Here is a 17,345-nt window from a genome sequence, read left to right as displayed (position 1 = left end):
ACACTAACATCAAAATGTGCAAAGTGAATTTGTTTAGGCGGTGGTTGGTAAATTTCCCATATTGCCTGTTTGGATAACCAATTTTTAGCAGTAACGCGTGTAACTTTTGCTGCTTCAGCGAGTTTACTAATTGCTGCGCTACCCCTCCAATATCTTCTTGGGGAATAATAAATCAACTCCATTATAATTAATTACCAGCACCTGGTGCTAATTTACCTTTCATTGCAGATCTAACCAGCCAATTAGCTAATGATTCTTTGAAAGATTTATTCGTAATAGAATTTAGCGCATGAATCAATTTCACATCCGCAAGATGCCTATCTTGTAGATTTTTACTTTTATAAGCTACATCATGAACATGACACGCCTTATCAATAGCGTTTATTGGTTCCTCGCCTGGTTTTGGTTGATCTTGGTCATCAAATCTGATATCAAGTCTGGTTCCAGGGCCACAGTAATTATATCCTGGGAGGTGTTTTTCTCCTGGGTATTTAGCCCACGGAGCTCCTGGCAACTTTGTTAATTTTGCTGCAATAACACCCCTGTGTTGCTTTTTTTTTTTTACTTGACACTGGCTTTGGCTTTAACTTTGGCTTTGGCTTTGGTTTTTCACCTGACTGCACTGACTTGTCAGTGGAGATAAATTTAAATTTCTTTGTACCGCATCATTCACACTTGCCCGTAACGGCAGATCTGTTATTTTTTGTTGTAATGGTTGTTAGATCACTTGTTGGCGTGTGCGCCCTGCATTTTACACAATATAAATCCATATTTATTTTATATTATTCTAATGGAAATACTGACTTTTCTGCTACAAGGAAACGAGAACCAGTTAAGCATCACGCAGCGCTACCAAATTCTGTTCGTATGATTATTATAGGACCATCTGGAAGTGGTAAGACGCAGTTGTTACTTAATTTAATAATGGAGTGGATGAAGTGGGACAAGTTGTATTTGGTAGCACCTTCAATTGATGATCAACGATGCTACGAAGTGTTAAAAGATTTTAATGAAAGTGCAAAATCATTAAATGAGAGCGGAGATGATGATGTTGAATTTATTACTAGTATTGATGAATCACCGTCTGTGGATGATCTTGACTGGTCAGTTAACAATTTAGTCATGTACGATGATGTGATGTTGGATAAACAATCAAATCCAGCTAGGATATTTTCCAGAGGTCGACATAAAAACACAGATGTGATTATGTTACTCAAAAATTAACACAAATACCGCTAGTAATCAGAGAGAATTGTAATATTCTTGCTGTGTTTAATGGAGCTGGTGTACACATACTACGATATATTCTTCAGAACTGGTGCAACGGTGATATGGATATAAATAAGTTTAGAAATTTCTTTTCACGAGCAAAAGCTACTCCATACGGATTTATAACAATAAATTTACATGATCCCAAAACAAAATATTGTGTGGGTCTTAATAAAATTTTTAATTCATAGCAGCAAGGAGAGGGTGAACCCTACAACGAATTGGTTCATTTTTTGTAATCGAAGCGCCATTAATAGGTTTTCAACCAGAAACCACATTTGGACTAACTCATGAGGACCTCCCAAAGAGGCTTATCTTTTGAGAGTTCCTCTTGAAACGTAGTCGAAATTATTTCCGATTAAAAGCCCCTCCTTGAGGAGACCTTATTTCGACATTTGGAACCTTCTAAAAGTTGTATGGTTCGCCCTCCCTGCTGCTCCTGAGTATAAACTTTTTTTGAAACTGATGGTCTTTGTTTTGTCCAAAAGTTAAAAAGTGATCCTTTTTTCTTAACAGAGATTGCCTTGAGCTCTTGCAACATATGGTTAACTTATTTGAGACAAATATGTGTCATTCTTGATACTATTCTACTTTATAAGTTCATCTTGGCATATCAGTTTGGTTTTTGTAGGATATGCTAGCACATAAGCGTTAAATAAAGACTGATATAATTTATTTTTATCTGTTGCTATGGGCTGCCAAAAAGTCATGAAAATTAAAACTAAGTTAACACTGGACATGTTACATTGTATGGCTCAGTCCTCAAAGTTCTTATCTCCCCTCATCCTGTCTTTTTCAGACTGCTTTTTTCGAGTGTCATCAAGCTTTAAAGACTCTTTGTACTAGTAGGACTGTTTATAATCACTGACTTAAGTGGTGTCAACAAAGTGTTTTCAATAAAAAGAAAGAAAAGAAGCTAACATTTGATATATTTATTCCCTTTAATGTACAACATCCCAGCGTGACATGGCCCAACCTTGGTGCTACTCAACTAATTGCATTTGTTGTTTTTTCACATAAAAAATATAAAAGATTAAATTTTCACTGTGGCCCAAATACCATCTTTCAACTTGCTAAACTCGTGTTTCTTTGATCTTGTTGGACTGTTGTCAGGATGGTGATTACTTGTTAGCCTATTGTTTTACTTTTCTAAAATCTTAAGTTTAATCACCAGTAGGCCTGCAGTTTATTTACTCTTAATTTTGTTTTTAAAGTTTGTACTACATTATTTAAAAAAAAAGAATAACAATTAAAACAACAACAGTTTAAACCAGTTAAAGGTTATAACAGTTACCCAATATTTCATCTGATATAACAATATTAATATAAGTCATCCATGAGAGAGTTGTTATATATTGTGGATAAAAATGGACTGAGAATGCAGGTCACAACGTCTTTTTTGTTCTGATATTATTGTTGAAAGAAGCGTTCAACACTCATATTTATTGTGACGTAACATTTCTTCAACACCCCTCCCCCTCGTCACACTTCATAAAATTATTTTGACCCCCCCCCCGGTCACTGTGTGATGTCAAACATGAATGACCTCTAAGAGTTCCAATGAGGAGAAACTACTCAATGTATTATAACAAGTTTTGAAAAGCCACATTCTCTTTGAATACATTTGTTTTTAACAAAGGTTCTCTGCCATCCACATTTTTAACAAAATTTCTGGATTGTTTTCACATGGGACAAGTAAGGAAAAAACCATAGCTTTGGGGTCAGAAGTTAAAAAGGACAAATGTGCGTGAAAGGAGAAAAATGATTTCTACACATTAAAAAGAAGTACATCATACATCTGCAACGTACTGTGTATAGCTTGCACTTGAGGTAAGCAATAACCCATTCAAGTTGAGGCCCAAAAGATCAAAGTTAATATGACTAAAAGACAAAAAAATGTTTCTGCACAAAAAGATATTATATTAAATACCTTCACCAAAGTTTGTGGATAACTAGCAGATTGGGTAAGGAAGAAACCAATCTATTTGGGGGGTAAAATGGTCATTGTCACTGTGACTTAAAGTAGAAAAATGGTTTAAGTACAGTAGCATTAGGTCTGCATCACAAAACTGGACCATGTTTAGTAGACAGTTTGTACTTAGGGATAGGAATAAGGCTGTTGATTTTGGGCTCAAAAGATCAAAGGTCAAGGTCACTGATGAAGAAACATTTTTTGCAGAAATTTCAGTTGTATACAGTATATCTTCATCAAAGTTTGTTGATGACTTGCACATTGGGTAAGAAACAAGCCTTATAATTTGGGTTCAGAAGGTCAGCTTTCAAGGTCACAGACTTGAAGAAGAACAAATTATATTTGCACAACAACCTTAGTTCCAAATCACATACCTTAACCATAGTTTGTGAAGGGCTTGTGCTTTAATATATGGCAAGAAGAATATTGATTTTGGGGTAAAAAGGTCAAAGATCAGGGTCACACTGACTTAAGGAAGAATGGGTTTTGCCAAATAACTTTTGTTTTAGAGTAAGTTCATTGGCCAAACTCTGGATAGTTTGCACTTATGATAATAAAGAAACCTGTGGATTTTGAGGTCTAGAGGGCAGGTGATATGGTAGATAAAAAAAGTATAATGGTTTCTGTACAGTAAGTTAGGTTCAACACCATATACCTTGAGCAAAGGTCTAGGTCAGTTAGACCAATTTGTTAGTAATCTTGAGATTCAATATATGTGCCTTACTAGTTCTGACATATTGGGATGGTTGTATTATGTGCTGTTCCTGGTAATCTTATTATTTGTTGGAAACATACGATAATCGAATGCTAACAGGTACTTTTGTAGCAAAACTGTTTTGCTCAGCTGAAATCATCTTTTTTTGTAGTAATTACGTCAAGGAACATAAATTTAAAGATTGCCTGAAAATTGATGTTCCAAAAAAAGTTGTTTATGCAAAGGCAATAATATTCTTGGAAATTTAATATCATTTGATATATCAGAAAATTGTTGTTCAGACTTTGTGATATTCAAGGTTGACTGTGTGCTTGAGACTTTATTCTTTTAAATTTTAGGTCAGAATAAAACAGACTTTTGGTAACATGCAGCAATGGCATCAAGAGAAGTAAGTTTTAGATAATGTACAGCTCAGTACAGATTCCATTGGTTTATTACTATTATCTGATCCAACTTAATTATTTTGTAGAAATCTGTTCTTTCTATTACAGAATTTTGTAAGAAATATTTTTTATAAATGTGCCATTTTTTGCTTTTAAAAACCTATGCAGAAGCATCAATATTACAAGCAGCATAAAATAACATTTTTGCCAGAAAGAGTAACTCTCTTGTTACTCACCTTGTATTTTTCTGCTGTTATTCTCTTTGTCAGTCTCAATAATTACATAAATTACAGTAAAACCTGTTTTGAAAGATTATTGCTATGAGAGATCACCTGTCTTAGGAGCAGTTATTTATTGTGTTGTGTTATGACCTGCTTGTCATGAGAGACCACAATTGTTATGAAACCCTAAGTTTTGGCAAAAGGGGTGATCTTTCAGGACAGATTCTGCTATACATTGATTTATTTAATGTATTTAGTTCCCTTTGGTTGTACAAAGTTAGTCAATGGCATTGATACACCTTCTAATATATTGCTAACATTCATTGCTTATTTGTTCACATTATGCATTTTTCACATGTTAAATTCTTAGATACACAGTTGTGGGATTCACACTCACTTCTGAAACATTTAGGAAAAAAATTCAATCAGATGTGCAAAGAATAATCCATACTTCATTGCAAACACACTCCATTCTTTGAATACATTACCCAATTATAACACATTTGGTGGAGCTCTACAGTTTCGTATTTTGCATAGGGTTAGGATTTTAAAGAAAAAGAATTTTCCCGGCTTTCCTCACTGGTTATACTGGCTATTTAAAAAAGACCTTGTATATCTTATGTATAATTCAAATAACCTTTAATTCCCATTATTTTGGTGTATGATTGATGGGTGTAATATGGGTTATGGAGTATACAGCTTGGCCTTACTCCAGATGTGCACCTTTCAAAAAAGTGCTAGCTCCACTTGGTCATTTTCACTTCCTGAACTTCAGAGGTAAATTGTATAAAAAAGAATCGATAACTTTTTTTTACATTTTATATATTTGGTTATTCATTCATTGCACTTTCAGAAGCTGGTATTGTCTAGTCTGGCAAAATTCATTTTCCCTATTTTAATAGCTGCTATGGATAGTGTACTTTAGACTAATTCAGGCTGATTTTTTAGCACAAGGGAGCAGTCATTTTAGTTAGCAATGTGTTTAAATCATGTACAATTTCCAAAAGTACAATATCAAAAGAAATATCATCCACATTACATTAATGTAGCATATAGGTATGCCAACATTCTCTCCACTGTGCATGTTTTAAATGCAAACAACTTCACCTTACATACGTCACTCTCTCAAAAGTACATAATAACTGGTGAGCGTCCCCTTAGGAGAACTACCACTACCTCGCAAATCCAACCCTCCCGGATACTACTTTTAGCTAAAGGGAGCTAAAAGTTGTCTGCTGACCCTTTGGTGGTTGTGCAGAGTTATCTCCCCTTACATAAAAAATCCTGGCGGCAAGGCGTAAGGATATCTTATTACTATTGCTCATTGCGAGAAGCATGCTTTTGTCACAAGAGACTTTGCAAAGCCAAAGCTATTTGGAAGATATGTCACTTCAAGTTGGATGAGTTTTTTCACTTCTAAGGAAAGTATATTCCAACTATATTTCAAGCTTTTTTTCTCTTTCTCTCATGACACAGTTCTGCCTTTACAAATTAGACACACTTTTTCATCGTCACACATTGGGTACTTGCACTATACTTAATTTTAACGTGCAAGTCTCTAGTGCTCATATAACTCCTATATATGTGTAATTTCCTTACTAACGTGTACATATTAGTGAGGATTTTATCCAAGGCTTTCATAGCGTCCAGGTGCCATGTTAGTGTAATTACTTGTACAGGTGGTCTCTGGGCCTTTTTTCCCTTCAAATATTGCCTCATAATGAATTTTGTCGCACCTACCAGGTATATCTTGATAATGGTGCCTTTATTCCATTCTTTGTGAAAGTTAATTGCATGTAATGTAGATACTGGTACATTCTGTATTTATACCATTCTAGTCGGACAAGTACAGTTCAGCTCTTTATAGATGGTTCATTCAGTCACCTTCTGTGCATGCATGTTTATATAGGCAACCCTTGACTTTTCAGGTTAAAACTATTGGCAAAGCACAAACAGCATACAGCTCAGAACAAAGGCATCAATAGTCTGCTTGCTGATTTCTTCTGCAGTGTGAACCTTTATGGGAGCAAGGGAGATAAATCAACTTACCCTTTAACCACAAAGCGCCAGACATTGACATGCTCGGAAACAGCTCCGGCACCTAAGTCACCATCACAGGCCTCATCTTTTTTGGAATTCCCTCTTACCTTGCCTCCTTGGGGTTTCACATGATTCCTCCTACAGAATGCGACAGAGCTAACAAACAGCCAAGTTTCCTCTCATTCAGCAGACATATGGCCAGGTTACATGGAATCAAATATACCATAACCCACCCCAACTGATGATCCTAGCATCTTCCTTACTCTGATGGCCTAATCCCGTTGTGACTGGCCTGGGCCATATACTAGGGATTACGAAGGGCCAATCATTAATATTATGGGCTCAATCAGTAACAGCCCGAGTTTGCAGCATGTCGAACATAACTTTTACAGACATATGCAGGGACCAGTCTAACTTGTATGGCCGCATAACACTTGTTCGGCATGATACTACGAGTAGATCCTCGTACCTCAACAGATTGTTGACTCACAATTTCTCTGCACAAGAAAAGCCCTTTAACTCAGCGACTGTCTTGAAATTGTGGTTTCTAATTCAGGTATTCTATGTGTTTAGTGAGCGATAGATCACATCACTCTTCACCAGATAAGTCTTAATGTGCTGCCCTATCCAAATGATGTTGATCATTCTACCTGTATCATTGATTCTATTTTACACAAGGGCATGAGAAATTTCTGCCTTCCAACATCCATTGAGGACATGTTTCCACTCCCAGAGCCATGTCCTCTTCCAGCTCCATCATCAACATATACAAGTGCTCCAGCATCTGATGATCTTGCAATGAACGGACTGTTCTGTCTTAGTTATGTTCACAGTCTTCACAGAGTTATGGACTTTATGGCCCACCTTTATCATCAGTTTGTCAGCGTTCCTACATTTCCACTCCCACCAGCTAATCATTTGGTACTTTAGCATTGACAGTGATCTCGTCGCTTTGGGGATAACATAGCCACACTCCATACACATGGATCAGATGGCCTTTGTTTACACTTCAGATTTAGTACACAATATTGTTAACTGTGGGACTTTTATTTTCCTGGGTTAACTTCAAACCAATGTAACATACCTTATCTTGAAACTCCATGCAGAAAACCTAAGGCATACATGGAGTCAATGTCAATCTAAGAACACGACCTCGTTCCTCTACCACTCTGCCTAACATCCTGATGAATGAGTGCAATAACAAGCCATCAAGGAGACAAGTTTCCCTCCCTCCACAACCACAGCATCAATACAGGGATAGTACAGGAATTCATCAAAAGGGCCCAAGGGTCACTCATAGGACACAAATCTCTGAAAGCCATCATAGCTGAGCTGCACTAGTCAAATACCATGTAGATATAACACTGAGATGGTTTTGTCATTCGTTCAACACCTTTTTCGTGGTTCCAATGGCAAACGACTCCTACGTCTGGTCATCGACTGAAACACTCTCAACAAACCTACAGAGCATTTTGAATGATATCCATGAGGGAGACTTTGCCTTCACTAGGGCTTAAATGGCACATACCATCATATCTCTTCATAGGCTCCTAGGACGTTGCTCAGAATTGCATACAGCTTTATATATCAAATCAAAGCACCCTGTTTGAGGCTCCTCATCGGCCCTGGGGTTTTCCCTCAATTGAGTAATGTTGCATATCCAGAGCATTTCTGTGGTGGCAACCTCAGGGTACCTGGACAACATCCTGCAGCAACATCAGCAAGCTCTAACCAGTCATGATGGTCCTTGTTACCAGTCTTCTCATCAACAAGGAGAAATCTGACCTAGTAGCACCTCAACGATTCATTCACTTAGTTATGGACTTCAAAACACAGGCACCATTCTTTATCTCCCTCAGGATAGAACATTGAAATGACCCATGGTAGCACCTTTCTTTTGAGGAATTCTATCCACATGGCATTGCTCAACATGGCAGTGGGCATAATGGTCCTCGGCTGCCTTCTATTGCTTTGCTACTGTTTTTGGCTGCACAAATGGAGTCCTCAAGTTGGCCCACTGGACTATCTTCTCAACATCTGCACCCATTCAAGGCACCTTCAGCAGAACTTGGAGCAGCGTAACATGGCTTACGGTGGGTATGCATCTACGTGTCCACCCACTCAAGATTACAGGTTGTACCGTTGAAAGTACAAAAGACAGGGGAGCCCACCCACTACCATCATTTCAGGACACCAGCGGTGCATGATCTCTGCAAGAATGAAATCTTCATATCAATAGTTCAGGATGGCCAATGTGAAGCTTTTCATTAGGGGTTAGAATACTTAAGAGGCCAAGTGAGTTCTCATTGTGTCTGACATATAGTGGTGACTTTTCTCAACAACAGCATTTATTATCTCTAGACTACAATGTTGGTTTATCTCCAGCAGCAAGGAGGATCTCGGTCTCCAGGCCTTTGCATCATGGTGTGGGACATTTTTCAAACAAAAGAAAAAACTCAATCCTAATATGGTGATTATCTTAAATAACAAGGATCCCAGTCGCCAGACCTTTGCATCATGGTGTGCGACTTGTTGAAGTGGTGTTGTCATCAACAAGAAGTTCAGGTTCACCATATGGGGAGATGCCTCAGCGCACTGAACATCCCTTCATCATGGAGCAATCAACTAGTACAGAAGGAATGGTCTGTCCATCCCTTGGTTCTCACGCAGATCTGCACCCAATCGGATTGACCATTGGTAGGCCGGTTTGTGACAGTATAGAATGCCAAACCCCATTCTTTGTCTCTTCTGTCCTGGACTTAACAGCTTGGGCAGTGGATGCCTTATCGTTGGATTGGGCTAACCTTAACTCATGCACTAACCATCAATACCTGATTCCAAGTGATACAGCAAATAAGGGAATCATCATGTGACCTCATTTCATTGCTCTCCAATGGGTGAAGCCATGGATCGATGACCTCATTAATCTGGCATCAGAAACCCTGTGGAAGATTAGGGTCTTCCTTCATCTACTCAAACAACCAACATGGCACATGTTCATCCCTGCCAGGAGCTCCTGGACCTGTACGTCTGGATCACATCAAACAGGCTCTCAGACACAAACAATTCTCGCAACCAGTAGTGGAGAAAATCTCTCGGGCATGATGGCCCTCCACTCTAAAGCATATAAAAGCAAATGGCACTTTGCACCCACTGGTGTGCAAAAAACATATCTTACCTCTCCAGGCATCAATATATCAGATGGCTAATTTCACCCTCTGGCTCTTTGAAGCAGACACCTTTTGTCATCATGGGCATGAAGATATTGGACAAAACAAGGATGTATCCAGTCTCCTTGCAACTTTGAGTATACACAGCGTAACATTAACCCTCTGCCTCAAGGGGGTCCTATCTTGGGTATTAACCAGGCTGAACAAGAACCCTTTTGAACCAATTGCATGGATATCTCTGTTGCATCTTTCCTGCAAGCCCTGCTACCTCATAACCTTAGCAATGGCAGGCAAAATTAGTGAAATACGTGCTCTGTGCTCAGACCAAAATTTCCTGCAGTTTCGACAAGATGGGCCAGTCTTTCTTATGACAGCATCCTCTTACAAGACATCACCCATCCACTGGTAACCAGTCTTTTCTCATGAAACCTGTCTCATCTGGACACTTCAACAGAAGGTCCCTTATAAGACCTTGTCAGATCTTTGAAGTGATAACTTAACTGAACAGAGCCAATGTGTACAGGAAGATCACGCCTTTTTCTGTCTCTTAAATCAGGTCAAGACAATATATCAGCTCAAAATATCTCATCCTGGAACAAGTGGTTTATTTGCTCAGCATACAGGGAATTAACACAGGTTCACTGAACTTTTTTATGCATTTAAGCTGATGAGGTATGGGCAGTTTTCACCAGCCTAGCAGTCAAAAGGAACTGTTCTCTAACCGTCGTCATTCAGGCTGTGGGATGGTGATTGGATTCCACATTTTCTAGCTTTTATATCCAAGATTTTTCACCCCAAAGGGCCCAATTTGATCTGGTAGGACCTATATACGCAACGCAACAGGTCACATTTCCAGGTTGATGGACAGCTTCTTAAGATGCGGCTTCATGACTTTAGCTGGATTTGTGTCGGTAAAATGTTTTCCATATTGAAGCCGTGCCCCGACAGATGGAGTCTCCTCTAGTCTGGCTACTTAGAAGCTGTATCTCTTACCTTATGGGATCGGAGATTTTACCTCTGGGGTATGAGGATGCACCTCCCTCCACCTCTTACTTATTCTCTTATGATTGGGTGATGTATTTGAAGAAGAAAGCAATTTTTTATAGTAAAATATATTTCTTAAAAAATACTTACCCAATCATAATACACATACACCCTCCCATCCTCCCTGCAGTTACATACATCGTGAGCATGCCTTCCACTCCAGTAATAAGTATCATATCCTTATGCCTTGCTACCAAGTTTTATATGTAAGGGGAGATCACTCTACCCAACCACCAATGAGTCGGCTGACAACTTTTTGCTCCCTATAGCTAAAAGTAGTATCTGGGAGGGCTTGATTTGTAAGATAGTGTTAGTTCACCTGAGTTATTTTGATTGGGTAAGTATTATTGAAGAAACATATTTTACTATAAAAAAAATTGTTTTTCATAAATAGTCATGAGAATTCGCCTAAGTTTTTCATCGTGAATAGCCATGCTACATATTTTACATCATAAAAAGTGGGTACCTGATAATAGACTATTCTCAGTTTTGTATTTTATTTATATAAAATACATAGCTATATGCTCTTAAGGTTTATTTTAAAATGTTACAAATAGAACCTTTTGCATATTGTAGGAACTGGGAATAGCTTACTCTCCATCCAGATTTTCCCACCGTTATGGTCCAGAGGAAGTAGTAAAACTCCATGTCAGAACAGTCACTGAAGGTTATCATGACAACTTTTCATAATTTTTTCCTATATTTTGATATAATATTTTCACAGTATTACATGTATTTTCATGTTATCAGTCTTTCAAGACACCCTGCACAGTTTTACAGATGTAGAAAGGTATGATGCACTCATCAATACCCCTGCACAGTTTCACAGACTTAGAATAGGTATGATGCACCCATCAAGACCCACTTCACAGTATCAGAGATGCAGAATAGGTATGATGCACCCATCAAGACCCACTTCACAGTATCAGAGATGCAGAATAGGTATGATACACCTATCAAGACCCATGCAGTTTCAGAGATTTAGCCTTAATGCACCCATCAAGACCCATGCACAGTTTCAGAGACTTGGGTATAATGCACCCATCAAGACCCATGCACAGTTTCAGAGACGTGGGTATGATGCATCCATCAAGACCACTGTACAGTTTCAGAGACTTAGAATAGGTATGATGTGCCCATCAAGACCCCCTGCACAGTTTCAGAGTTGTAGAATAGGTATGATACACCCATCAAGACCCCCTGCACAGTTTCAGAGATGTACAATAGGTATGATTCACCCATCAAGCCCCTCTGCACAGTTTCAGAGATGTACAATAGGTATGATTCACCCATCAAGCCCCTCTGCACAGTTTCAGAGATGTAAAGTAGGTATGAAACACCCATCAAAACCCACTGCACAGTTTCAGAGATGTAGAATAGGTATGATGCACACACTTGCCTGTCATAAAGTTGACTAATGGAGACGGGAGTTGCAGTGGCTCAGTGGTTAATGTGCTGGACTTGTGATTGAAAGGTTACATGTTTGAATCCTATCATTGGATAAGCCTGAGTCAGCTACCATGGTTTGCCCATTGGTAGTTCAATTGTTTTGGCATGCAATAACATACTTGTGTTTCCTTTCCATTAAATAACAGACCAAACCAAACTACAAGAAGGATGGAGTGTTTCCTCTAAACTTTTTCCTTATATTTGTCTCACCTGCTTCAGCAGTTTTGATGACTAGATGTCATTTAATCTTCTATTAATTGTTGCTTTGCCATTATCAAGGTGGTTGAGGTTTGAATGTTAATTTTTCCATGTTGCATAATTCTCAACTCTTAAGTCCTTAAGTAAATACCGTCATCTTTTAACTGTTGGTAACATCTGTAAGTATGAACCATTTTATTCTACTGATTACTCCTAACCATTTTATATGTGTACACTGCATCCTACATGATTCTGCATCTGAAGCAAGGCTGATGCAATTTAAAACTTACAGTTTAAAAAAATATTTGTCTTATGGTCATTAGTAAGAAAACACATCATGGCCCATAGCACATGATTATGAGTACGGTAAAGGCTGTCTGTTTTTGTCATACTGTATTTATGAGTCGAGTCCAACTTCTGTCAACTTAGAGCCTGATCTGTCATTGCATAGTGCACCAACAAATCAGGGCCTATGTTGCTTATGCTACTGATTACTCCTCACAAAAGTTGTAGATGCATATGTACCAGTGCAATACATGATGGCAGATCTTGGTCTTTGCAGTTTGCAGTTAGATTCAACTTATAAGCAAGTATGTATGATGGGTCCTGAACCCTTGAAAGAACTGCTATAATGCATGGTCTGTAGAATTGGGAAATATTTACCTATTTATTTGAATGTGACCATGACCTTGGTAACAGACAGATAGTATAGTGTGTGCAAACAAATAATGTCTGACTTTCAAAGCTAAAAAACCACAATTGGAATGGACTTGTACTGAAGTACTTTTCCACTGCCAGTCCATGTTTGTTCAAATACCTTCCACTCAAATACATCTGTAATGGCTTTTCTTTGGTACCTAGTAATACTTTGGAGTTTAAACCTTTGGCAGATGTACAATGCACCACTCATACGTGCTATTGGTTTAGTTCTCATTACATACTAAGGGAGGCAACTCATGAAATCCAATCGATGTACTAGGACAAAGTACTAAAATATCTGTTTGATCCACCAAGGTGCAGATAGAGTTAATATATTGGAACCTTGGCTAGCAAAGAGGATGCACTTACTGATTTTAAATTGACATTTTCTCACTATTTCTTCTTGTTGTATAGACAGTATATTTATATCAACTGGATAATTGACATAATCTTCAGTTATAAGTGCACTGACATAAATTGTATGCATGAATGCTGGTCTGTTTTCAGTAAGGCTAGCATTAGCTGATGTCCTAGTCTAACAGTCATACTGCTTCTAATGAATCATGCTAGGTGACACCACCTGGCAGTTAAGGGACATATCTTGTTTTAGGCAGTGTATACAAAATTATGTTTCACTCACAGAAGAGCTTGCCAACTGAGATATCAAAACTGGGGTTTGAAGAATCAAAATGTGCAATTTAAGTTGAATGTCATGTGCCACACATGCATTTTGCCCTTTTCACTTAATGATATGGATTGAAATGTACGTTATTCAGGGGCAAGTAATATCTTATTCTTCGAAAAGTATGGTTTTAATATTCATAAGTTCCATTTATGGTAATTCTATGCACGTTTTTATCCGCCTGATTTTGAAAACACACATGAATTGAATATATTTAATTCCAATTTTCATATCCTAATGACAAAGTAATCAGAATGTGTCTAAAATATGTGATTTTTATTTTAATTAAAAATTTTGTATATTGGATTAATGATTTTTATTATTTTTTATTAGCCTTCGTAATACATGTGTGATAGGGATTTGATGAAAGTGCCTTAATACCAAATCCATTTAGAGTTTTTATGACATTCATTTTTTCATTTATTATGCAGTCCCACTGTTGACACCAAATGTCTCACTACCAGACTATGGACTTGAACCCAGTAATTCACCCTCTTTGTATGGGTGCTCTACAACTTGAGCTATCTGATCCAAATGTACCTGACCCACTCCTGTGACACATATAAATAAAAACATTATGGCCTTCCTTTTGCTATAGATGGGAACCCTACCACTTGAGATATCTGAGCCAGTGCACTTGACCAGTTTCAGAGCCATAAGTCTTAATAAATTTGAAAACTTGATCATGACATCATTGATTTACATATGTAATTAGTGTCTTAAATTCTCACACATTGTTATGATCTTTATGTTTAGATAGTCTTACTCATATTTACTTCTTGTTAAGAAAGTGTTATTCAGTTTGTGATATTAATATTTATTTAATATAGAGCTGTTAGAGGATAACAGTAATGTTTTGGAGGATGTTTGTGGCGATTTTGCTGACGTAAAAAAAGTTTACTGGTGATGTACCAGCAGAGCTAATAAAAGGGATATTGCCACACATGCAGTAATAATCAACATTTTAAGGTTGAAACTTGGATCTTCAAGATTGTTATTCCATTCTAAGATGTATAAAAAATTTTGCATGGATGCTGTATAACATTGTTTTCTGTGTAGATTTTCACCACAAATTGGAAGGGCACCAAAGTTGACACTTAATAGTAAATTTAACTGCAGCTAAGTTTGACTTTTGACCAGTTAAACAGCATGTTCATTTACATAGGTATTAGACTATTACTTTAAAATTTGTGGGTCGGTGGTTCTTCCCTGGGTTTTCCAGGGTTCTTCCTCCACCAGTTATACTGGCCGCCATGTATAGCCTATCTTGTGCTGAAAAATGGCGTTAAACCCTAGAACAACAACAACAACAACAACAACTTTAAAATTTGCTGCTTGAATGTATGGATTACTGATGTTTCCATAGAAGTAACATTATTTGATTAATGGTGTTGCAAACATTCATGCAACTCCAGCAACTGGTGGAGGTAAGGTGAAATTCCAGATAATTGTTGCTGAGGTGGACAAATCTCTTACTTTGCCACTATGTTCATTGAGTCTATAAATTTGTGATTTGTAGCAGTCATAATATTCATGAAACTTCATGACAGATGATGAATTCACAATAAGTTTCATTGATTAACATTACAAGTTTCTTGCCTAAGATGGCAAAATAAATGGCACTTTTCCATCTCAGACATTTTTTTATTGACAAATCAAGCAGATTTAAGAGACTGGCTGTTAATGTGTAACAAACATTTAAAAAAACTTAGTGGTTTTAACCAGTTTGATAAAATATAAACATTAATTTTACTTGCTATCTTAATTATGAAAATATGTGTAACAGTTTTATATGTCTATAAATTAGTTTTGTTATATTATCAAAGGCAGTCTTTTGCAATTATACTAAATTATATGTTTTGTCTCCAGCTCAACAATAATTTGTATTATTTACAGTATATCTAATTTGTATTGTGTGTTTAATTTTGTTTCTTTATGAGTATAGTTTGTGAGGGACTGCTTGATTAGTGACAATTATTTTGTAAACAAAATAATATATAACTAATATTGGCCTACCATTGTATGTTGTGTGTTAAGATAATTATTAATTGTAAACATGTTTCAGTTATGTATGGTTTTGATTCTGGCCTCAGAAGGTTCCAGAAACCAATTTTGTTTACAGTTTAGAGTAATTTTCTATTAAGATGACACAGCATATTCAGAATATGGTATGTGCAACCTAAGTCAAGTGGAGGGGTATATAAAGTTGTTTACTTCAGAATTACTCATTCCTATCTTAACATGTGAAGTTTAATTAGTTTTATTGCTGTGTTCAGTTTTTATGTGAGAGGATTTATTTATTTAAGTTATTCACTGGAATTATAAAGTGCTTATTGAGACTTCTTTAGACTATATAACTATTTTGAGATTACTGTGAATTCATTCAAGGACATTTTGGATTGTATCAAAACTTTGTAATGTTTGGGATTAAGTTCACAATACTTTAAGTTCTTTTTAATTTGAACTTCATATTCTAAGTAAATTAATTATTTGTTGAGTTTTACAAAACTTGTTGGTTTTCACTCTTTTCTGTTACTTAGTTGAACACAATGTAATACAGTGTTATTTAAGCATTAAAAAAACTGTCAATTATTTGTTTTTTTAGGGAGTAAGATAGCTAAGGAAACAGTTGAACATGAAGAAGGAGTTGTATATGGACTGTCCAACAAGGAAAGACTGGACATATTTGCAGCTCAAACACTTACAGGAGGTTGGTTAAAAATGTTCGAAAAAATCCTCAAACAACTATCTTGTAAACTGACTAAAATTAGTATTATATTACATTTTATTTGCCAGGTGGTTAAAGCATTCTTGAAAAACATTTTAAATCAAGATAATTGGATTAGTTGATTTTGTGGGTTTATTAATATCAGTAGTTTAAAAATTTAGTTCATTTTTTTTATACAGTTTTAAGTAAAAAGGGAAATCCAGCAAGGGGGCCCATACCAATAGGCAGACAGGATAATATGTATAAATAACAGACATGCTTTTCTCCTGAACTTGAATCAGATTTTTCTTGATATAGTCCTTCTTTTTATCATCTCCGATCTGGTTTTTTAAAAAAACGGTCTGTCCGCTCCCATTCTGCAATGGCCCTTATTCGTTCCATATATTAGTTAGCACACAACTCACATAAAAAGTATTCTCATTGGTCAAAGGGTTAAATTCATCCAATGAATCTCCGTGTAATGGAAACTGATGGTAATGGAAAGAAGAAGCATGCTTGCAAAACATGGCATCCCGAGTTGTTGAGAGAGACCATGACACAAAAAGTTTAGATAAAGGTTTTTCAAAAATGTATGGAAATGGGAATGGCTGGAGCGAAAAGTTGACGGAAATTTAGTTGGTCAGTTTATAAGAAAACTGAATGCTAGAGGACTGGTATTTTGTGACCTTTGCTTTGTGGTAATCACGGGTGGAAGAGTTTGGAACAGTACGTACAAAAGAAGCTGCATATGGAAAAATTGAAGCTCAGAAGGCACCCATTAGGGGAGGACCCCCAA

The 17,345-nt window shown here is 36.9% G+C and overlaps 1 protein-coding gene across 1 annotated transcript in view; it reads left to right on the top strand.

The window, feature by feature from the left end:
• LOC149773700 (kynurenine formamidase-like) overlaps nt 1-17,345 on the top strand; it is an 84,376-nt gene that overhangs the window by 17,785 nt on the left and 49,246 nt on the right. Inside the window, exons 2-4 of the mRNA XM_089946172.1 lie at nt 4,295-4,344; nt 11,391-11,481; nt 16,448-16,552. Of these exons, the coding sequence (XP_089802298.1) occupies nt 4,330-4,344; nt 11,391-11,481; nt 16,448-16,552 (211 nt within the window). The 5' untranslated portion in view covers nt 4,295-4,329. The remainder of the gene's footprint in view (nt 1-4,294; nt 4,345-11,390; nt 11,482-16,447; nt 16,553-17,345) is intronic.

This window comes from Sinohyriopsis cumingii, unplaced genomic scaffold, assembly GCF_028554795.1.
Source record: "Sinohyriopsis cumingii isolate HCF-2022 unplaced genomic scaffold, ASM2855479v2 utg000622l, whole genome shotgun sequence".
In the NCBI taxonomy this organism is placed as follows: domain Eukaryota; kingdom Metazoa; phylum Mollusca; class Bivalvia; order Unionida; family Unionidae; genus Sinohyriopsis; species Sinohyriopsis cumingii.
Note: the sequence above shows the minus strand (reverse complement) of the source record. Positions and strands in the feature narration are given on the sequence as shown.